Below are 24,659 nucleotides of genomic sequence, written 5' to 3' on the forward strand. Positions count from 1 at the left end.
TGCCGCCCAGCTGGGGTGGCCTGGGTGCAGGACAGAGCCGTAAGCAGCTAATCCAGGGGGTGCGGGGGTGGGGCAGCTCCCACCCTGTACGCATCCCAGGAGGCCATGAGGGGTGTGTGCCCCCAGATCTGCATGGGGAGGAATGCCATTGCAGGTTGGGGCCATAGCTGCACCAGGCTCTTCCTGGCAGAAGGGCTGGGCCAGGCTGCCCTGTGCTGAGGGCAGGTGGCAGTGGCGCTGGGAGCAGGGCTACAGAGGATGACTGCTGTCATCCCAAAAAATTTGCCACAGTCCCCCCAAGCCCCTCTTCCAGTGCTGCTGCCACATGCCCCCAGCACAGCACAGTACAGCCTGGCCCAGCCCCTGCCAGGAAGAGCCTCATGCAGCCCCTGACCCCAGCCCACAATGGCAGCCCGCTCCATGAGCAGATCTGGGGGTACATGCCCCTCGTGCCCTTCCAGGGTGTGTGCAGCAGCAGGAGCTGCCCCCTCCACCCCATACCCCCAGATGAGCCACTCAAGGCTCTGTCTCGTGCTTGTCCCAACCCCACTACATCCCTCACCCCGGAGGCCTCGATCTGCCCCCCACACCCCCCTCCCCCACACCAGACTTAGCAGCCAGATGTTGCTCTCCCAGCTGCTGGACTGCTCTCCTGGCCCCATGCATGCTGTGGCCGTGCGCACGCATGGGGCATTTATCAGCTACATTGTTGGCCACATCAAGCAAAAAAAGCCGATCTCCGATACTTTCCATTTTCCCTATATCAGTGCTGATCCAATATGGCGCTGATGTACTGGTTCATCTCTAGTTGTCAGGTTATTTAACCACCCCCCAGCGCTTGGCAATAACAGCAGCAGGTAGCTCCACCTCTGGTAAGTTATGGCAAAACTGACTGGTAGCTATACAAGTATGTACATCTCATGTACATCCTGAAATATGTGAATATATAGTTGAGTCCTTAAATGCTAGAGGGTGCAAGTGTGAGAGAAACAGTGGAAAAAACTCTGATCATACCCTGTTCACTCTCTCCCTTTCAGCATCTCCATTCTTCCACTGTACGGCAGGATATTGGACAAGATGGACCTAGTAAATGACAGGTCTTATGTGCGTCTTATTCTGCAGAAAGTTAAAAAAAGCTGCAAAAATTACCTTATGCTATACTATATTACAGCTTTCTTAGGGGTAAGTCATTAAAAGTCATTTTAAAGCACTAATTTAGCTACTACTATATTGGCTGTCAGGATATTCTGAAACACTGCCAGCTCCACATGAGACCATGTTCATATTTGTGCAGGCAAGTTTTAAATTCCACATCAAGATGGACTTCCTATTGGGAAGCAGAAAGTAAATCACTGGCCCTTATTAAGATACAAACACAGATCAATTACTGGTACTGAAACCAACAGGTATTTCTAGAAGATGGTTTTGAAGGCTTACATGCATTTCACCTTATTCATTATGTATTTATTTAGCTGTTAAGGGTATTATACCTAATTACAGCTGCTGTCTTTTAAAAGGCCAGTGAGTATTATAATGCAACTCCTTTCAGAAGCTCTTGGTTTTGGATGGTTAACTTTGCTGTCTCAAGGCTTCCACTTGCTGTAACAGTATTTCTTAGGCTAAATTGTGTAAAGTGAACATAAAACTATTTATTTTGGGAAGAAGTCCTCAGAAGTTTCTTTCAAATAGACTTTGGAAATGCAAACCCCTGGTATATTCTATTCCCATAAGTTCTTTAAGCACTAGAATGGATAAGAGGACTTATTTGGCATCTCCCATGGCAGGAATTTTAGCATAAAAATCTTTCAGGCTGGTTTTATACTATGGAGGGTCCAGAAGTGACAGGTCATGTTAAATCAGTGTAAGAACTTTGTTTGACTTCCTTTACTCTCCTATTACAAATTAAGTCTGAAGGGGCGAAGACAATTCCTTGAGACATATAAACAGGAAAGCAGCTAGCCTGTCTACCATTCAATGTGCTAAGTCACTAGACTTGGCTTGCATGAATTAGATGAAAGAAATGTTAAATTTGAGGAGCGTACAATAAAAAAAAGAAAATTCCTCTGAGACCAGGTAGGACTTAATTAAAATCTTAAATGAACACACACAAATATTTAAACCCAGAGATAGTTTAAACTGAAGACATGAAACTGGTGTCAAGTCTGACAAGTGGTCAAACAGGAATTAAAGACTACAAATGCTGTAATGTAACTATAGTACTTCCTCAGCCAGCATCTGCATGGGTTCACATAAGATATGCATTTGAGCCAATACCTTCATTTTCTTCAAAGGGAGTTAAAACTAAAAATTAATACCGACACGTATCTAGGTGATTATGATAGCCAATCATTTTCAATAAATTCATAACATTCAATTACTGTAATGAAGGGCAAATCAGAGCTTTTATTTTTACCACTCTAAAAAGGAAAGGAAAGGAAAGAGATGAACCTTGTTTACTGTTCCAGAGATTTTCCAGGGAAAAGAAACGCAGGTCACTGTCATTTCTGTATTAATTGATAACGTCTAACTGCACTCACCCTTTAATCTACTTTCATTTCCATTTTCCTTTCCCTTTTGCTGCAGTGCAGCAAGCTGATATGTCATTATATAGTAGCAGGGTAGTAACCATGGCAGCTAAAGACTTCACAAGGGTCAATTTCAATCACAAAAAGATGCTAGTTTATCACGCTGTTCATGAACAGGTGGCACTCTTCCCATTTTTCTCTCATTCTTTAATTTGATCTTTCTTCTCCCTTGGTTTAGATTTTTTTTTTTTTAAGTTTTCTGCAACAACAGCCTTACAGCAAAATAGCACAATTCCTTGCCATTCTAAGTTGCTGGTTCTTTCTTCAGCATTATGAGAATTATTTACGGTATGCAGGAATTCTCTTGGATCAAATAAATACAACAGACTCATCTTACATGTGAATGATGAAGGTATAAATCAAGAGCAAAGAAGGGAAAACGTGAAAATACAGGATGCCCGCTTCCTTCTAAAGCCCAAGTCATTACCTCTTCCTGGGGTTCTTCAACAAGTAGAGAATGAAAACCCTACAGCATTCTGTGATGTCGGGCTGAATAGGATTCCCTGTATGTCTCCATGGCTACTGAACCATACAGCTGGTTACTACGGCTATAGTTGGTTACTAGGGCTGTACAAAATTTTGCCAAGGGTTTTGTTTTGAAGCTGTTTCAACACGTTTTGAGTTCAAAACAGTGAAACTGAAATGAAACAAAAAGCTTCTAAATGAAATAAGGGCACTCAAACATTTTGAAAATTTTGAAATGTTTCAAGTTTCAAAACAGCCCGGTGGTGGGAGGCAGGCAGAGCCAGGGCTGTGCTCTGAGCGGCTCCGCAGCCCAATGGAGCTCAGCCTGGCAGGGAGGGCAGCCCTGGCTCTCCCCGCCTCCTGCTGCCAGGCTGCGCTCCGTGGGGCTGGCGGAGCTGATCAGAGCACAGCCCTGGCTCTGCCTGCCTCCCACTACTGGGCTACACTCCGTGGGGCTGCAGAGCTGCTCAGAGCACAGCCTGGCAGCAGGAGGCGAAGACCCGGGGCTGCGCTTCACCTCCCACCACCGGGCTGAGCTCCATAGGGCTGCGGAGCTGCTTGGAGCATGGCCCGGTGGCAGGAGGCAGAGAGAGCTGGGGCTGCGCTCCACCTCCCGCTGCCGGGCTGAGCCTTAAGGAGCCTGGTGCTGGGCACAGCCTGTGCAACCAGCACCGGTCCCAGGCGGCAGCCTCCTGTCACCCAGCGCAGATCTGGGGGCCCACACTGCCAGGAGGCGTCCGCCACAGCCCCACAGCCCTCCTGGGGGTGCGGGCCCCCAGTTCTGCATGCTGGATGACAGGAGGCTGCCACTGCCAGCAAGTGTCATGAGTTTAGCTTTCAAGACTTTGAGGTGCAGTTTACGAGAAGCCTCTGCACCCATCTCCTTAAAATTTGGCAGGCTTCATGCCCTCAGAAGGGGCTACTATCTCTGCAATTTGCTTCCGAATCATGCAACAAACGACAACATTTTGGCATTTTCATTATTCCCCATTATAGCCCATGGGCAAGACGTCAAAACACTGAAACAGTTTTGACAAAATGAAACTGGACAGTGCTTCAAGACAAAACGAAACACTGTCCCTTCGAAACAGCAAAACAGACGTTGAAATGAAATGATGGTGTTTTGCATAGCTCTACTGGTTACACTGCCTGATTTTTTTCATTTCCAAACTGTTTTGGGTATCCATGCCACCCTGTTTAAGTATTTATAAAGCTATCAGAAAAGAAGCCAAACCATGTGGTGTAAGCTATGCACCTTCATGGACAACCAGAGAAAAGATTTGGTGCTAGATTAGAGATATCCAAAAAAAAGTGCAGTGCTAATTTAAGCTGCGGCAATGTCAATGCTGGAGAGGAAATCCAGAAGAGAATACCTGTATACAACAGCTATTTCAATAATGACACTGAATCCAAAACTTCAATGGATATTGAATCAGGCCATAACCAATCACAACTATTAAGTGATAGAAAAATGAGATCGAAAAATTTGAGAGACAAGAAAAGAAGGTAAATCTGTGTATGGGGTGGGCAAGGTGTCTGCCTGATGGTAACAGCAGCAAGCGTGTGATAACCTATAATTCTGCTGTAATATTTCTGGTTTAAGTATATTCATGTTGTAACAGTGTTGCATGCCTCAGTTTCCCTGACTAACTGGAACAGGGCAGGAAAGAAGGGATTAGGAGATACTGCAGCCAGAGCTGCCTTGCCCAAAGGAGGACATGCACTTACAACAACAAAGAACTGGATAGGCCTTGCTGACATCTCAACAAGGTGGGCTTGGTAAAACATCTTTGAAGGTGAAACCTAAGAGACTCAAGTAAGGCAGGGAGGTATGCATTAAACAACTGACAGAGCAGACCAAGAAGCTGGGAAGTCCCTGAGAGATGGGCAGAGAGAAAATAGCTAAGCTAATTTTTGGGGTGTTCAGAGCCTGGCTCTGTGAGCTGTTTTTGTTCAAGGAGTATTCTTGCTGTACTACAATTGCCCAATAAATACTTTTGGTTGAAGAGAAGCTATGTGCTTTTGTTCTTGCCATTTCAGGGTGCATTCTTCTCCCCCCAGAGAGGGACTTGCATTTTCAGGAGCTGAACTGGAAGGTAACTCCCTAGGGAAGGGTCACAATAAGCAGGGAGGGTCAAGGACTGAAAGGCCAAGCCAGGCCTCTCAGTCAAAAGGAGCCAGAGGTTCAGCCCACTCTAGAAGCCATGCCAACAGAAGGTTACTATATTTACCCAAATACAAGACAACTCTGAATTGAAGATGACCCCCCAATAATTAGATTCTATCCATAAAACATTTATAAATGTTATAACTTTCCACATATAGAATTTAATTATTGAAGGGGCTGTCAAATTCCACCCTCCACCCCTGCTACAGCAGATAAAGCAGTAGCAAAAGGGCAGGTGGTAAGGAGTGCAGTAGAGGAGTGAAGTGTCCTGACCCTTGCCCTTTGTCCCCCTACACTAACCCAAATCAATCAGAATTACAAACGCGGATTGAGAAAAACTCCATGACCACCAGTTTGTTTTGCAGCCACTCATCTCCCATCTGCTTCAAGTCTCCAGAGTCTGAAAAGCATTCAGGCACTGGCTCAATATGTGGGGTCTCTTGGCAGGCTCCTGTGGTGCAGATCTCATCTGGCACCCTCCTGAGAGCTAGAACCTATGCACCAACTCTGGCCTCCCTAAGCTTAATACCAAACTTTCAGATTTCCTATAACTTAAACGTATACTCTCTTACAAGTCCAGGCAGATGCATGCTCTGGCCATATGTTAACTATTAGAAGCCTACGGCAGGCCTAAGAAGAGAAAGAAAAGCCCTGTGCCCAGCCTGACAATACTAATAGTTTGCTTCTCCCGCTGTCACCCCACCAAAAAACAAAAAAAGACAGCACAAAAATACAGATCAGTTAGAAAATTAGTTTAAAAGGGATACTGCTCCCACTAGCTCACCCTCACCCAGTATGTGTACACTGGTATACAAATATATTTGTAGTTGGATATACGTGTTTAGGTGCATGAAGCAGCAGAAAAGATACTGTGTAACACTGGATGACCAGAACCCCTAAGGACACTGGGGGTGGTACCATATTGCAGTATTTTTGTTTAGGAGGAGGAGAAAAGAAATTAGGAGTAACACGGGGCTTTCTTACATAAATGAAAATAGAAATGCTTATGATATACAAGGCTCTAGAGAACATTTTTTTTTTAAAGACTATGCTAATGACAGAATTCACTATACAGCTAAATTAAATGGATATCAGTATCAGGCTGAATTGCAGTTCAAAGCAATTGGGTAGCTGGTTAGAGATTTCCCATCACAATGATGGACAGAAAAGGCAGTTTCTGTAAAATTTGAACTGTAAAATTTGTATCGCCACCAAATTTTACTTTACTTCAAATGTTTTGATTTTCCATTAAGAAAATTAAAATGAATTATTTTGTTTCACATAGCTTTCCCCCATTTTTTTTTTTGCCTGAACTAAACCAAAATATTGAGTTTGAATCAAATTGGTATGGAATGCCAGCAGCCTCTGACATCAAAATGACTCCTGAGGGTGCACAAAACCACTGTTACAGTCCCCTTGTTCTTTGGTGGGCTGCGTTCCTTAGCTAGATTATATCTTTAAGTATGCCATTATGCATTCTCTCAGCAAGCTATGTGACACCACATGGAAGATATCCTCTACCTAGTGAATCTGGCCCATGCAGAAGAATGTGAATATGAGGTATCACCCTGTTATAATTAAATGGCAGTTCAGTGTTGAGTCAAAATGAAATGTTTTGATTAGGAATGAATATGGCAAAATACAGAACTTTCCATTGCACAGAAACACCACTTTAAAAAAAAAAAAAATCAGCTCTAATTGCTCCACTTGAGCTCTACCTTGTAACATAACTCTCATTAGTCTAAATCAGTGGTGCCCAACTTTTTTTTTTTTTGCCTAGCAAGCCAGAGTGGCAGGGCTCTGTCCATCCACGGGCTGAATCCAGCACAGTATTCTACACACGGTGCCCAGGCAGGCACAGCAAACACCATCTGCCCATGTGGAGGGAGTTCAGTGGGCAGGCTAGCCCTAGTGTAGCCCTGCAGAGGAAAGGAGCTAGACCCAGTCAGTGAAAAGGGAAGGGGGCATAACCAAGTCCCAACCCAGCCCCATGAAAACGGAATGGGGCATGGTCCCATAGGAAGGGAAGTCAGCATGGCCAGGCCCCAACCCGGCCCAGTGGGATGGGATAGGGGACTAGCCTGGCCTAACCCAGCCCTGCGGCAAGGGAAGGGGGAATGGCCCAGCTCAGGGGTGGGCAATTTTGGGCACAGGGCATCTTACCGAGTTTCAGCAAACCATCAAGGACTGCATGACAGGCAGCCCAGGGCAGATTAACATTAATTTTCTAAATTTTTTAGGGGCTCCGCGGGCTGGATAGAATGGCCTGGTGGGCCACATCCCGCCCCCGGGGCTGCATTTTGCCCACCCCTGACCCAGCCCCATGGAGGAAGGGGACGTAGCTTGGTTCCAGTGGGCTGCGCACAGAGTGGGGTGCGGGATTTGGCAGGAGGATGTGTGGCTGTATTAATGGCCATCACTCACCTGCTGCCAAATTTCTGGACCCATGCAGAGGACCATAAGCCAGAGGTTGAGAACCTCTGGTCTAAACAGCAAAGTATGCTATGTTGACAAAAAGCATCTTACCAATGAGTTCACAACCTCAGATATGAAACCACACTAATATTTAATTGTTAACATGTTGAAAATTTAGCATGAGTATTAGTACTCATTAGGATGAGTATTAGATTATGGAAACAGTGAGAGAGAATAAGAGGTCTTCCATCTTTTATAGCATCTGAAATTAAATTAGATGCGTCGATCAGAAGACGCACAAAGATAAAGAACCCTACAGTATCTCTCATGACACAAACATACCACGTAATCCTAAAAGTGCAACTCTAATCTACAGAGCTATCATCAAGAAATTAGGACTTGTCTCCAAAGGTTTGTAAGGATACAACTAGTAATTTGCTTTGAAAAAAAAAAAAAAAATAGTACACAAAAATCCAAAAGGCTTCCAGAAAAAGATTATCTTGAAACAGATGGACACCAATAGAGTACCTGGAACCTACACAATAATCGTATTACATACATAATAGGAAACAGCAGGGAGCCTCACTAGTCTCAGATCTCACACTTGTAAGAGTAGTAGAGCTGTAACAGCAGGAGAAAAACGTAGCAGATATATGATCTCAAAGAAAGGTAACCATATTGGGAGTGTACCATGACTCTAAGAAGATGGTGGTTTAAAATACAGGCACTGACCAAGCCTTCTTTTAAATGTTCCTACAACAAGCATTACTTAGAAGTGCATAATAAGAAGCCATAATTCGTTTCAGTCTCGATTCTCCAGAAGCCAATCCAAGAGATATTAGAAGTAAAAAATTTCAAACAATGTTTAATCTATCCCAAAACTATAAAGTCAAGACAACTTTTAATTCTTTTTGTCTGAACTAGTATTTGCTTTCTCCCTCAGACATCCGACAGAGATTATTCTCCACCAGCTGGAGAACAAAACTGCCAAGATGACAACTAGCTCTTTGAGGCTGCAATTTGCCTTTTCACAGTCCTTCCACTAGTAATAGGGAGTTACTATTTGGAAAGACACCATTTTTAGCTCATCCTGCCACTTCCAATCTTCAGATCACCTGCAAAGGTCAATATTCTGTAGTTCTTCAATGCCAAAAAAGAAACTGAAATCCACTGAACAACTCAATAGAGGGGCGTTCTTCCCCAATCTGGTAGGAGAAGAGAGGAGATAATTGATGCCAACAATCTTGGATCAAAAAGGAAGCACTCTTTCAGTAGTTAAATAACAGAAAAGCTTTATGGAAAATCCATAATTCAGTGAAGAAATCAAAGTCAACTAACATTTAGAGATGCAATTTTTAATAAACCAGATATATTAAGTGATGTTCAGGCACACAAGATATGTATAGTTAAGTTACACAGTTCTCATACAACAGAGAAGATTTATATTTGATATAAATCATATTTAAGAGAGTCATATTCATGCAGTATAAAGGCAAACCTATTTTTGTTTAAGCTAACCATTTCTTAAACATATTGAATGTATTTAATTAGTCCCCAATATCTTATGTTGCTGGCATATTTGCAATGATCACTATACCTGTTAACAGCTATACGGTCAGGTATTAGCAAAGCGATCATTCTTTTTAGCATAAGAATCCCAGATTTTGTAAAATCAGTTTGTGCACACTGAAGTGCATGAGCAGAAAAGTATTTTTTTCATACAACAGAAATGCAAATGGAATATACATACACACACATGTGCATGAATGACGTATTAAATACCTGAAAAGCAAGGCATGCAACTATGCTGATGATGGCAGAATTCAGAAAAAAAGTTCCCCTACTACTCTAAATTCTAAAGATACCACAAGAATTCTTGAAACTGCTCTGCTGGTATTTTGAACACTGCATCATGTAGCTGTGCACTACTTCTTTAATATACACTTGTCTACAGCAGATACAATCACAGCTAATGAAAAAGAAAACCGAGTGGAACGTAAGAGAGAAAAATACTGACCTGGGCTGAAGAAACAGGGAAAGCCTAGAACTAGGAAAGCCTAAAACTAAGTGAGATGTTTTCCTTACTCCAAAAACTACTACACGTACAGCTCAGGATGGTGAATAAAGGGAGCATCCACAACCGTATGCAATTAAATGAAAAAAAAAAAAATCGGTTCGTGGAAGACTGAAAAGCATTTCCCATACTACTTTTATCCAGAAACCTACATGGCCCCATTTCATCCAGTTTAGCTTGTCAAAATATATCAGATAATAATGAAAGCTTATTCAAAAGCAAGAATGAGCAAAATCAGAGCTGATGAAAAAGAGCAACAGATGGCACTGACTCTGTATGAACAGGTACTCCACAAGTATCCCTACACAGCTCTGCTACAAAGCTTTAATCTTGATCTGCAACTGTTCTGTTATACAAGTCACAGGTGTCTCTGAGCAGAGACTGACAACTGCCTCTAATTATTTGTGCAGTAGGTTTTGAGACACATACCAAGGGGGAGAGAGACAAAACCAAACTCATGGCCTGCCACTCGCACCATTGTGCAATCCTGCACCCTGAAATCAAAGATTTTTATTTCAAGATGCAATTAATGCAAGCTAAAATTTTATATCAGCTTTACTAATGCAAGTTCTCTGTGATAAGGACTTTCAGTGCAGCTATCACAGGCATAAACAAAAAGGTAACATTAGAAACAGCTGCCAGAATATATTAGTTTTCAGTTTGTTTAACAGCATTCCCCAAGGAGAACATGTTTAGTTCTTGCTATTATATGAAGTTGCACCTGGCAAGGACTGATGAAGACATCAGAGTTGCTCTTCAAACCAGATTTAATTTTAGGCTGCACTACAAAAATTGGTTTTCTGTAGCCTTAAGTGTGTATGTAATTTCAGCTTCAAGTTATTCATTTCAGCACTGAATAAATGGTATTCCCCCCACCCCCCCAAACACAGACAGACATAAAGATGTCCCTTCTCAGGCAGAGAATACAATGAATTAAATAGATTGAGAAGCTGAGTACTTGAGAAGAAACTGCTCAGTCTAAAATTAATGATACCTGTACAGGGAAAAAGAGATGGGAGAATGACAATTGCTAGAGAGTAGGAAAAAACTGCATGCTAGATTACTTTATTTAAAAAGATTTAGTTTTTATTACTTCCTGCCCATGAAGATATCTGTTTTGCTGTGCTGCAAATGAGACAGTACTGCTCAGTGGTAAACTTAATCTTACAACAGTTCCAGAAAACTCAGTGCCTTATTCCCCACCAATCCTTAGTCCTGCTCTCATCTCCATCACAACAGGATGCAGGAGCATTATCTGGTTCCCTGCTAAGTAAGTTAACTTAGCTCAGCTTTCACCTATCTTGAATAGATGCTCTATGTAATCTATAAAGTGACAAACAAAAAGATAAAAGTCTTCATGAAGGCCAGGTTCAGACTAGGCAGTTAAATGCTGGCTTGCTCAGTCTAATGCTGGTATAGACTTCAGGACTGCAGGGGTTGGTTGCCAAGATGCTCGAATTTGGCCTATATACAATACTTCGAAAAGTAAATGCCCAAGGGGGAATATTGCTTCCCTGTAGCAAAGAAGTGAGATAAAGCCTTGGGCTGCATTGTAATCCACATGGACAAACTACCAGTTTCATGTGTATCAGAATGCTGCATTTAGTGAGATCAGCAAGGGCAGGCATTTATAGTCAATGGGTGTTGACAGATTGGGGGGGGGATACACCAAAGTAACTTGTGCTTTACTAGAAGCAGCAGCTCATTAGTTTGATCCAACTCCACAGCATCTGTATAGATCGGGCATTTCAGCAGGGCTTTTTGGCACTTTCATCTAAAGCTGATTCAATCAGCTACATAAAAGCGCCAAAAGGCCCAGCTAAAGCACCTGATCTATACATACGTTGTGCGAGCCAAGCCCAACTAACACGATGCCTCTTCTGGGCATGCACTGGGCTCGGCATAGGGGCACGTGGAGTTTAAAGTGCCATTTTGGGGGGGATTTTTTTACATCTGTAAACAGCCAATGAGGAGTGATGAAAAGATGGCACGTGGTATAGAGCATTACCAGCCAGGAGACAGATGCAAAACCCTTTTTAAGAGGAAGCAGGTGGCTGGAAAATAAAGGTCACCAGCTAGGCCACCCATGTAGCCAAATGAGACAATCTGTATTCCCCCCATGCTGTAATGTACACAGGACTGGATATTATCAGACATGAGACATTAGATAGCCTGTAGAGTTTTACTTCTGAAAAACTAAAGTAAAAAAATTCCCAAAATTCTGTGGGCAGTAATGAGCTAATGCCACATTAATTACACACTGGCTTCAAGATCTTTGACCATTTTTCAAAACTAACCATTGAAATAGAAACAGAAAAAGAATACTTCCATTTACTGGAACATGCCCTCAATGTTGCACAAATATTGCACTTCCCCTCTGGTGGACCTGAAGTGCTGCTGATTATATACAAATGCTCAGTCCTGATCTAGTGGTGGTTTGACAGTTTTAATTAACTTTAAAGCCTAATATTAATGCAATGTTCTGGTACAAATCTGAACTGCTGATTTGAGTTTAGAAGGTAAGATTCCAATAGAAATTTCAACTCAGAAGTGCACAATGTGCCTTTCTCTATACACTTAGTAAAATATTTCATCCTCACACAGTATGGCCGAATACATAGTGTTATTCAAACCTTAATATTTGCACTTCCTGACTTTTGGAGTTCAAACTTGCAAACTTCGTATTACAGTGGGAATTCTTCTATTTAACTCCCCAGAGTTTTAAATAAAAATACAGCAACTACCTATTGAGTTTAGGTGCACAATATTTTCCACTATTCATGGAGGTTTTAAGGTACACTACTAGATAGATACAGAAAATTCAGTCACCCAACTAAAATGTAAAAGAGAGTTTTCACTATGCATGAACAAAAGCAGCTGTTCAAAGTCAGATCACTGCCTGTTAGAGGTGCACCAATATATTGGTTCATATTGTATTGGTACAGATAAAAGGAAAATAGTCATTATTGGCAATCAGCATTTTTGGCCAGTGTAGCCAATGTCACTGATAAATGCTACGTGCATGCGTGCAGCTGCCATGCACGCAGCCAGGAATGCAGCCCAGCATCTTGGAGAGCAGCGTCTGGCCACTAAGTCTGTAGGAAAGATGGAGCACAGGGGAGAGGATCGAGGTCACTACAGTTAGGAGGAAATTGGGCTGGGGTAGGTCCTGCACAGCTGGGGTGCAGTGGGGCACAGGGTAGAGCCACAGGCAGCACTTCTGGACAGAGGGGGCGGGGGGCAGCTCCCAGGCACTGCAAGCACCCCTGGGGGGGAAAAGTGCCTCCCCTTGGATTTGTGTGTGGGGTGAGGGCAGGCTGCCTGCTGCAGGCTCGAAGCCAGGGGCTGCACTGGCCTCTTCCCCCTCTTCTCACCCCTATGCCTCTAGCCACGCCAGGGAGGGGGCAGATTGAGACCCCACGGTGAGGGAGTGAGTTGGGCTGGGGCAGGAATTACCCAGTAGCCCCCACTTCCAGCACTGCTCACCCCGAGTGCAGCCCTGGTCCAGCCCCTCTGCCAAATAGAGGCTGGCACAACCCCTGGCTCTAAGCCAGCAGTGGGCAGCCTGCTCTCACCCCACATGAAAATCTGGGGGGGCACATGCCCCCCCTCCCCACCAGATGAGCTGCCTGCAGCTCTGCTCCGCCCCTGCTGGGCAGCACCTGCCCCTGCCCCAGCCCCACTCCCCTCACTGTGGGAGCCTTGCTCTGCCCCCCACGCACCCCTCCCCTACGCCTCTTCCCTCCCACACACTTACCAGCCGGATGCTGCTCTCCAAGCTGCCGGGCTGCATATCAGCTATTGGATCAGTATTGGCCAATATGGCTGGTTAATAATCAGCCATCGGTATTTGCCAAAAAAATCTTTATCAGTGCACCCCTACTGCCTATACATTTGTCAACAGGATAAAAGTGGTTGAAAATTGGAGGTGTGAAAGATTAAAACTGTAAGTTGTCTTTCGATCCCAATTAGGTCCTTCTTGTGCTAAGAGCGTAATTTCTGCCCACTCTGACTTTCAGATACTGCTATTTGTAGCAGGAGACATTTGGATTTGGGAGTTGGGCCCTGATCCTACAAACTGTACCACTTTCACTGGAGCACAGGGGACTACTTCCTGCACTGTCAGAGCCCTGGATGGTCAGCTCTCCCAATGCTGCAAACTCATGTGGATACCACAACCTTTTATTTTTGAGATTCTATGGTTTGGAAAGCATGAAAGAGACTCAGAATGTGGCTGCATGTATCAAAAGACATCCTTACTCAACAGAAATAATTCCTGAGAAACTCTCATCTGTGTTGTCTCTGTGCTGCTAAACCAACACATTAAGACATTTTCTGAATAAAAAGGAAGAACATCCTTCATACCAGATTCCTTTCACCATCTAGGAAAGCTGGGGTCATAAAAGAATGCCGCCTTGTTTAATTCCATATGCTTTATAACAAAGACTTTTTATTGAAGAATCCATAGGTTACACAATTCATAAATATATTAATTTGTTTACCATTCCGGTGGCACCATGCTTGCATCCACATCCCAGTATGTATTTTTGCCATTCATTTCACTAGTATATTCAACCCATCTGTGTCGACCTTGAATTTGATAAAGGAGCAACACTGTATTAGGTAAAAATAACTACTCCCACAGTAAAAGATAAAAACTGTACTAAACAGAAAGTATATTAGGCAGTACTTTGGCTAACAAATGTATTGTTTACCATGACAGACATGCATTTTGGGATAAATATAAATCAGCCTTTATTTTGCAAGGTCTTCTGCATGTAAAGGCTAATATTTTCCATTAATGCTGAACTTAATTTTTTGGAGTTTAGCAATAGGGAGAGCAGGGGTGGCCAACCCATGGCACATACAGCTGGTTGTTTAGCACATGGCAGATCCAGCAAGAAGCAGGGAGAACAGCAGCAGACAGGGCATGGACAATCAAGCAGAGCAATGAATCAGGCTATGGAAGGAGTCTGGGGTGGTACTCAGGGAGAGGGAGCGGCTTACCTTGTGGTTGGTGCACAGACCAAAAAGGGCATTCCTTCTGAGGCCAGTAAGTCACAGCCCCCTTAGCAAGTGTTAAAGAGCCACTGAATTCCCAGAAACCCAAGCATGCATTTAGTCCTAAAAATTAATATTCGAATTTTGGGGGGCCCAGACAGCTTAAAAAGGCTGTATGCATGGGAGTATAATCAGGTTCCCAGAGTTCAAGAGAGCTCCATGAATCTCCAAGGACCCTGAGAGGCATTATATAGATAAAGACATACCTAAATTGCAGCAAGATGATGGGGTTTGCACGGGTTGCTCACAGCACCGATTTCGCAGTCTTTTTGCAGGGAGTCCCTCCCCATTGCTAACTGGCCTCAGCAGTTCTGCCGCTCACTGCTGATTATCTGAGGGGCCAATCACTCATCTGCAGACTGCAGCATTGCATCTGGCTTCTTAAAACACAGCACCAAAACCCTTTTGCTTTCCTAACTGGCCTGTCTATGTCACTACTCTACATCACTAGCTCAGCCTCTCAGTAGCTCTCAAACCACGTGCCCTATGGCTGCAGGAATTGCTGTGTTCTCATTGTATTCCAATAAGCCTTTTTTTTTTCTGGGCAATTCTGTGCAAAATCAAGGGAAACGCTATTTTTTTGCAGTGATCATGTAGACTACTGGTTGGTTTTTTTGGGTTTTTTTTACAGTTCGCAAAAAATCACAAAACTGCAAGTTAAGAAGGTCCCTAGTTAAAGACTGGTGCTTTAGAAGAGGCTGGTTTGTTTATCCCTCCACAAGCCCCTTATAACTCAGCAGGTACAGATGCACTCAAGTAAGCTTTGTGGGGTATTTGCCCCACTACAACACTAGGTTCAATTTCTTTGACTATGGTGGTTGTTAGTGTCCATTGCTAAAATGCGCACAAATGACTGCAAGGGAGCTGCATCATTTCCACGTCACCTGTAGAATCTAGATAACCTATTAAAAAGGGGGAAAGGGGAGGGGGGGACAGGGGGGCAGTCAGTTTAATTAATTCTTAGCATAGTATACTTACCAAAAAAATATCTTTTGTCTTCAAAGTATTTGTTTCCATATTTGTCAACACCGATTAGCGTACCAATCTTCAAATCACTGACCCTGCAAATTCCCAAGACAATTTCAACTAAAAGAAATTTCAATTGACATTTTCAGAATGCATTCTCTCTATCAAGGGTGTAGGTTGTAGCCATGCTGGTCTAAGGGCATACACATCAACTGCAGATGCTTCCTCAGCCTGAAAAAGGGTTTTTAAACTCAAAAGCTTGCTAAGAAAAGTTTTTCCAACTATTTAAGTTTGTCTAATAAAAGATATCAGATTCACCCAGAGAACCTTGTCTCCTTATCTCTCTCAAGAAAGTACTGTTTTAATGTCAGCAAAACTGAAACTGACATTTTAAAAACCAGGTCATTATACACTGAAGTATCTTGCAAACTTAAGTATCCCACTTAAACTGGCAAACTACTGGCCAAATTCCACAGTTCATTTTGGGAATGGTCTTGAAAACATGGGAAATAATACCACTGAGGGATAAGAGTAAGGTACAGTCTTACCTTTTATTTGCAAAAACTGTGCATTAAAACAGGATTCCTTCAAGGCCAAAAAAAAGTTTCTTATAAAAGTTGAATGTAGTAATCATCATATTCCCTTTTTCTGCTTGCTGTTGTAAGGCTGACATTGAAGGAAGTTAACTACCATGTCTGAAGGAACTGTGTGTGGAGAACAGGGCTACCTGAGAGAGTTTACTCTCAAAGTATTCTATTAGTGGGTTTTTCACACTAAGATGTTTAACAAGAAAAAAAAAAAAATCAGGAAGAAGTGCAATTTCTTAAAACCTGGCTGTCCTTTAAGGAAGCTGTATCCATCTTTTATTTTTAAGGAGTATGGAAAATGTGGGGGGGTTTTTATCACCAGGTAGGCTACTGAAATATAAACTTAAATGCTCAGTATAAAAGTAATAAATTCTGTAATAAAAGCTTCTCACTAGGAGGGTAGTAAAACACTGGAACAGGTTACACAGAAAGATAGTGGAACCTCCATCCTTAGAGGTTTTTAAGACCCATGCAGACAAAGCTTTGGCTGGGATGATTTAGTTGGGAATGGTCCTGCTTTGAGCAAGGGGTTGGATTAGATGGCCTCTTGAGGTCCCTTCCAACCCCCATTTTCTATGATTCTAAGATGGTCAAAGTAGCATCTACCTACATATCCATTACTAATGAACCAGAACGGTCACTGACAATATTCAAAAGAAGAATTTTTAGTAGAACAGACGGCTGAGCATAACCAACACCAGACCCGAATTCCATGTGTAAACAGATGTATGCATTCTTGGTGTTTCCCTAGGCACAATTACATAACACTCACCTGAAACTGAACATTTAATTCCCTGCTGCCTTTGTATACTGCTAGAAAAAGCTGCAACTGTAAGCTTTCATGTTTATAGACTGTAAAAGCACACTCCACTAATGAACTGTCATCCAGAATATCAAACATGCAGAAGCAATTTCACTCCTTTAATTACTGTTTAAAATTGCCTCAATCCAAAATACTCTTGTACCCTAATTTTCAGAAATAACCTAACACAACTCAAAATTTTTGTTTACAGAAGACGTAGCATTTCATTATATTGTTTTAAAAATAATTTTGTAATATATTCTAATATAATAAAGGGCTTAGTCTGTCTGTCTGTCCATAATGCTTTTGATCAAGTGTGCATGCACTGCCATTGAGACAGGGTTACCATAAGTCTGGATTTCCCTGGATGTGTCCTCGCTCTTTTTAAGCCTTTTGATCTCAGTCCAGGTGGGTTGTCTGGGATTTCCCTTTGCTCCGCTGGTGGGAGCAGGGGCAGGGCATGTGCAAGCAGCAGAAAGCACACATGGACCTGCTTACAGCTGCAGAGGTGCACAGACCCATGTGGTGCTCCCTGCTGCCTGCGATTGCCCTTCCCCTACTCCCACCATCCAAGCAAAGAAGAAATGCAGACATTTGGTCACGGCAAGGGGAGCAGAGGCTGCAGCTATGACAGGACTGCGGGGGGGTGGAGGGAGGACTGCTTGCTCTCCAGTGGGGAAAGGGACAGGGGGGGCCTTGGAGGGCAGCGGGGAACTCCGTGGCTGGCCGGAAGCACAGGGGCTGGTGCATGTGCTCCAGGTGCTGAGCAGCCAGGAGATGGTGGGGAGGGTGGGGTGAGGGAGCTGTGGCCAGGCTGCCTGTTGTGATGCAGCACCCTCCCCTCCTCTTTCCTCAGCCCAAGCTGGGCCTGGACATGCTCTGCTGCCACTTGCATAAATCGGAGCCACTGCACTCTGGCCTGGTCAGGATGGGGACAGCTGGGGCCCCTCCGGCAGGGCTGGGGGTACAGGGGGCTTCAGGTTGGGAGTGTGGGACATCAGGGTAGGGGACTGTGGGTTGGGAGGGCAAGGGGCACTGGCAGCACCAAGGGGCTGTGGGCCAGGAGTGAGGGGCACCAGCAGGGCCCAGAGGTGGCAGGGTGTTGCAGTTTGGTGAGTGAGGGGCACTGGCAGGGCTGGGGTCACTGGGTTAGGAGTGAGGAGCAGCAGCAGGGCTTGGAGGGGCTGTGGCTTGGCAGTGAGGGGCAACAGAAAGAACAGGGGTAGGGCCACCCTTCGGGGCCAGTCATGTAAATGCTCATTTGAAATCTGTCATTCATGACAGGCGTTTGGCTTGTACTTACTACATTTATCTATATTTACTCCCTCAATTTAGCATCCAATATTTGAACCAGATAAATAAGGGTAGGTTCTAAGAAGAATATCAGAAAGGATTTTGAACTAAAATGGATTTTTCATCATACAGTTTGCACTGCAGAAACAACCTGGAAAGGGTTGTTTGGACTCGGTAATGACAATTACATTTTCCTATTTCTTTTCCAAGTAAACCATCCATGTTCACAAGGACATCCACGCACAAGTTTAATGAGACAATCATTTCAAACCATCTTAACTTCATACACAAAAGCTTACTTGTACCAACTTCTACTTGAGTTCAATATTACGTAACTACTGGAGGCTCCAGCCTTAGGTTGAAAGACTCTCTAAATCATTTTGTTCGCAGATGCACAAAATAGGAAAAGGCATCTGCAATTACGAAAAATTTTCTATTTTATTTTGTTCAAGTCCACAGATCTATTACAATGACTATTTCAGTCTATTTGCACTTGGGGGGCAGAATCAGCCCTGTCAGTCACTGTCACCAACAGAATGTTCACCCTACTGAAATTTCAGCAGAAATAACTTCCACAGCAGCCAAGATAAAGCCAAATCTACTTTCCTAAACTACAGGTTGTGTTAAATACTTTGTTAAAAACACCCCATGCAACTATTTCCCCAACTACAGGTAGTAGTAAATGTCACTTAACAATAAAAACTCATCTCTGGATGTCATTTTACATCCTCATCCTGAATAATCTCTTTTTCTGCAGGGCTGACAATCTGTGGCCCTTATTACGCAAAAAAGGAAGAATTTTCAAGAAAGTACTACTAAACATTCCTGATCTTTATAGGAAGCTCTACAGATTCTTTACAATGGGATTTTTGGGACAGGGTGTCTCCAGTGTGAGAAGCAGGGTCTTTTTAAAATCTAGATATCCAAAATGGGTTAGAAAAATGCATACCCTTTTCCTTACCATGGGAACTAAGGTATGAAGACTCCCTGACAAAAGAAAGAAACACACTGGCTAAAAACAAAGGAATAGCTAGTATGCAGCAACAGTGATCTGGCCATCCAACAAATCTAAAAAAAAAGATATTACTAGTCCTGAGACTATCAATGGTCCTAATGACTGGACCAAAGCAGGAATAGTTCTCGATGCTATGAAAACTGGGAGGACTACTGGTCTGAATTCAAAATTTAATTCTAGGCCTTCCAACTTCAAATAACAAGCACTGTCTGATTACAGATAGTAGCCACTGCAGACCTATGCAGAGGGAAAGGAAATGTGAAAACATCACTTATAGCATTGTCTGAGGAGAAACCCTACAAGGAACAGAATGATTTCAAGGTCACGTTCTAGTCTTGCAGGGTTGGAATAAATTGATACCCCAAGGAAATATTTAATACGAGGATTTGGTCAAAACTCCTTCCAATGAGCATATGGAGAACATGTATTGCCAAAAGGTCACTTTTTTCCTTGTTTAGATAGGCAAACTTTATTGTAGGACTCTAATACTAGGGGAACTCAACACTACATTTCATTGATTTAATATAGTAATACAACTATAGACTGTATCAGCACAAAGAATACATTTTATTGATATTTTTAGGGTGCAGAAAGCAATCTCTTGAACAATTTTAAACCTTTGTGCTCTTACATCTACCTATCTCCTCTTCTGCCACGAAAAAAGCAGTAACCCTGCCCAGAATAATCATGAGAAATTGCTCTCTCTGCCTACCTGACCCTGCGAGCTTCTCAACAAGACACTCAACCAGGCATGGGGAAATAGAACCAGAATACAGAGATCCATCCTTTTGCCCCTGGGTTTTAATGGCTTAGACTTCCTCTACAGAAGTCTGCAGGATTACTGAGTACTGCATAGCTAAGTTCAGCAACTCTGTTACACAGCAACACTCTTGAGTGTTTGGGAGATATGCTGCAACTGCCAAAGCTTATATTCTAGCATTCACAGAATATAGCCTTTGGGGCTGAAGATCTACAATATTTCTTTTATTACAGACCTCTTCAAGAATCAGATGGAGAAATCACCAACAGTAACTACTCTCTTCTGAGTACCTCACATCACACAGCTGAAGGCCCAATCCACTTGTTCCTGGAGCCTTTGTAAAGCCGCAGTAGGCAGTAATTGAGTTAGCTCCTCTCCAACACTGGAAGCTGTTCAGAGGAAGGCTCAAAACAGAAATGTGGAAGCGTCAGTCTAGCTCAGAGATGGTCAACCTCGGGCCCATGAGCCAAATGAAGCCCATGGAGCCAGAGGTACCCAGCCCATGGGACTCCCCATAGATGGGGAAATTTGTGGTGGGGAAGCAGTGGCAGTAAACATAGCCTCCCTCGCCCATTGCCAAGTTTCCAAACCCCAAGCCCCATGCAGCAAATTTGCGTTCAGTAATGCACCCTACCCGCACTCTCACCAGTGAATAGGGTCAGGTTACCTCCCCCATCCCCCACAGGGGCCAAGGTTGAGCCAAGCTGCCCCACCCCCTTCTATGCACCAAGATGGGGCTCCTCTGCTGCGACTGTCCCATGATGGATCAGGACCATCAGCTGGATCTGGCCAGGGCACTACCCATCCAGCCCTCTGGGCAAAAACACTGGCACCATTAGCCTAGCTCAGTAGAGGTCAAGTAGCCTATTATCTCCTTCACAGCTCTGTCTCCAAATCAACCCAAGGCTGCAGAAGACCAGCTACCAGCCATCTGACCCAACAGGCCCAATGAGGTGGGCAGCAACTGAGGCACCACACTTCTCCAGCACCTCCTCTCGCTCCCACCTTGCAATTCATAAAGGCATGAACAGAACCCCCACAATGTAGCTTGTTACACTGACACTAGGTTATTATACCTGTAACAGTAATTAGAGGTGCACCAATATATTGGCTTGGTTTGCCTAGCATAGCAAATAACATCATCGATAAATGCTGCATGTATGCATGCAGCCACAGCATACAGGTGGCCAGGAATACAGCCCAGCATCCTGGAGAGCAGCATCCAGCCAGTAAATCAGGAGGGGGGGAGGACACAGGTGGGGTAAATCAAGGCCCTCATGCTGAAGGAGTGGGGCAGGGGCAGGTGTTGCCCAAGTGTGGCGGGGCAAAGGGCGGAGCTGTGGCAGCTCATCTGGAGTGTGCAGGAGAATGGGGAGGGGGGCAGCTCCTGCTGCTGCGCGTACCCCCAGGGGAGGTGGCATGGGGGGCACATGCTCATCAGATGTGTGTGCAGAGCAAGGGCAGGCTGCCCACAGCAGGTTTGAGGCCAGGGGCTGTGCCTGCCTCTTCCTGGCAGGGGGCTGGGCGAGGGCTGTGTTCAGGGCAGGCAGGGGTGCGGCAGGGGGCAATAGCACTGCCAGGGAGGGCTATGGGGAATTCCTGTCCCTGCCCTACTCCCTCCCTCACTGCGAGGGCCTTGATCTGCCCCTCTATTTAGCACTGGTGAGGCCACATCTGGAGTACTGTGCCCAGTTTTGGGTCCCCCACTACTTAGGTTACTGTATTTCCAGCATCAAAAAAGAGGACGCCAAGGGGAGGTCGGAGGGGAGGAGACAGGGGAAGGGGCATATGATTGTGGGGGGCAGTGATATGCTCTTGCCCTGCCTCTGCCCCTCCAACCCTGCCCCAGCTCTCTGCCCCCCAGCTCTACAGTGCCCCTCACACCCAACCCACAGCACCGTCCCCCCAGCCCTGTTATCCAAGCAGCTCCCATCCTGTGCATGCGCTGGTTCGCTTACACACCCATGCATATACACTGTCTTTACCTGGCTTGCCAGTGCCCAGTGGGCTACAAGTGACCCCCGACAGCCAATCACCTTGCCCACTGCTGCCAGCCCGGGAGAGCAGAAGAGCAACAAACCCAGACATTTGCTGTTATTTTAAAAACCTGCCCAGAGGTAGCACAGGGGGCCAAAAAAGAGGGTATGTCTGGGGAAACCTGGACATATGGTAACCCTACCCGCTACAGAAAGGATGTGGCCAAATTGGAAAAAGTCCAATGGAAGGCAACACAAACGGTGCTGGGTTGGCGCACAAGCTTTCTGAGAGGCCAAGGGAACTGGGTTTATTTAGCCTGCAGAAGAGAAGACTGAGGTGGATCTGACAGCAGCCTTCAGCTACCTGAAGGGCAGCTCCAGAGAGGATGGAGTGAGATTGTTCTCAGCACTGACAGATGACAGGACAAGGAGCTATGGTTTCACGTTGCAGCAGGGGAAGTTTTAGGTTGGGTATTAGGAAAAACTCTCAGAGGAAGGGGGACAGGGGGAGTGCAGCAAGGGAATGAGTCACCCAGAGAGGCTGTGGACTCTCCATCCTTGGAGGCATCTAAGACTGGGCTCCACACAGCCAATGCCGGGAGGGCCGGTGCTGCTCCGAGCCGGTGCCGGACGAGGCCCCACATCCCGAGCTCTCTCGGCTTCTGAGCCCAAGGGCAAGCAAGGGCGGCCGCTCAGGGGACGCGCCTGCCCCGACAAGGGAGACGAATCCCGGCGGGTCGCTGCCCCGCGGAGACACCGGCGCCACCTGAGGCAGCGGCTGCAGCACCGGCCCCTCCAGACCGCGCTGCCGCCGCCTGACCCAGCCCGGACACAAGGTCACAGCGCAAGGTCCCAGCGCGACCCGGCCCCGGCCCGGCTTCCCCACGCCTTGAACGTCCCCGGCCGGCCAGTACCTTAACACCTTCCATATGGCGCCGCGGACGCCGCCGTGCCCGCCGAGCTGCCGCAGTGCGTTCCGCAGCACCTGCAAGTACTCGGCCATGGCCGCCCGGCCCGGCCCGGCCCAGCGCACGGTTACTTCCGCCTCACTTCCGCCACTATCCCCGAGTGGGGCGGGGCCACGGCGGAAGTCCCGCCCCTTCCCCTCGCCGCTGCGCACAGCCCTCCCGGCGCCCCGCCCCCTCCGCCAGACAGCCCAACGCGCCCCCACGCTGCCCCGAGGAGCCCAGCACTCGCCCAGCACTCTCCACAGGGAAGCGCTGCTTCCCGAGCCAATGAGCGTGCGCGTGTGTGTGACGTAAGTGTACTTTACTGCGTCACAAGAGGGCGCACTTGTTACTTAAGTTGCGTGGCCGTTCTCACGCGGTGGTAGCGTCCCTGCCTCTCCGTATCGCTTAATGTGCTGCTGGTGAGCGCCAGTACATCGTCCTGGGGGTGTTCTGTGACGTGAATGATGTCCTCACAATAAATAGCAATGCACGGTTGCTATTTTAATAAGAGAGGTGATGTGATAGCGGGTGAGATCACACACATTCGTCATATAAACACATCGATGCATAAGAAGGCAAGTGGCCAAATCTGACAGCTGGCAAATAAAGCTGCATTTAGAGGCCAGGACTGCAGGCAGATCTCGGATTTTTAAAAGGGTGCCGATGGGGAGGTGCATGATAACATATGAAACAACATGTATTTTTCTCAAGTGAAAAATACACTAGGAGTGTTACTAGTATGCTAGGGGCCTCCAGCTGCATTTTTCAGTTTGTTGCATAAATTGCTGATTTTATCCCCTGGAGGCTAGTCCAATTCACCTCTAGAAGAGAGTCACACTTTCAGGCTGGGTCCAACTCTATTTTATTGCTTGCAAGCAGGCCAACAGAGGAGCTTGTTGCTCAGATCAGTGTCCACCCTAAACAAAGAGCGCACGTGGCTTTTATTGAGCTAGCATTTTTTTCAGTTGACGTGTTACATTTTGATTGGTAATTTCAAACCAAAACCTGAGCATCCTATAAGACATAGGTAGTGGGCTATCCTGTACCATGTGGGTGGAAAGTTACAGAATGCAGGGGTTAATACTAAAACAAGGAACAAAGAAACATAGAGAAAAGTAACTATTTTTGCTACAAGTTGAAGGGAAAAAACAAATATCACTTCACTGGAATGAGTTAGGAACCTGCTGGGCTGTTACCAGGAGCCACTTACAGGCAGCAGAATCACAGAAGAGAGGATAGCTTGATTCATGGAACAGCAAGACTATTAAAAAGAAGAGAGGTCATTCACACCTGTGGTATGGAGAGTTTAGAAGGGATCAGGTAGATAATAAGCCATGATGTCAACTGACTTCCTCAGCACTACCTGACTAGAAATGCTGCTGCTGTTGCTAGGCAGTTGGTTTTAAAATACGGGTGGACCAGGAATCAAAGGGGAGTGCGAGCGCACCAGTGCACCATAGCTGGATCCACCACTGACTGGGACCCACGTGGACTTCCCAGCATCAGGTCTCCCTTTAGTTCCCAAATCCCAGCGCCTGGATGT

The 24,659-nt window shown here is 45.3% G+C and overlaps 1 protein-coding gene across 2 annotated transcripts in view; it reads right to left on the bottom strand.

The window, feature by feature from the left end:
• NDUFA12 (NADH:ubiquinone oxidoreductase subunit A12) overlaps positions 1-23,220 on the bottom strand; it is a 33,539-nt gene extending 10,319 nt beyond the window's left edge. The window contains exons 1-4 of one of the 2 annotated variants that reach the window (XM_019514874.1): positions 23,081-23,220; positions 15,746-15,828; positions 14,714-14,830; positions 14,209-14,296 (exon numbers count right to left, since the gene is read on the bottom strand). In XM_019514874.1, coding sequence (XP_019370419.1) covers positions 14,209-14,296; positions 14,714-14,830; positions 15,746-15,828; positions 23,081-23,169 — 377 coding nt within the window. In that variant the 5' untranslated portion in view covers positions 23,170-23,220. The remainder of the gene's footprint in view (positions 1-14,208; positions 14,297-14,713; positions 14,831-15,745; positions 15,829-23,080) is intronic. The other variant, XM_019514875.1, reaches the window with a different exon arrangement.
• Between the last annotated feature and the right edge of the window lie 1,439 nt (positions 23,221-24,659).

The sequence above is a fragment of the Gavialis gangeticus genome, unplaced genomic scaffold, assembly GCF_001723915.1.
Source record: "Gavialis gangeticus isolate Ggan-Ray unplaced genomic scaffold, GavGan_comp1, whole genome shotgun sequence".
Lineage (NCBI taxonomy): Eukaryota > Metazoa > Chordata > Crocodylia > Gavialidae > Gavialis > Gavialis gangeticus.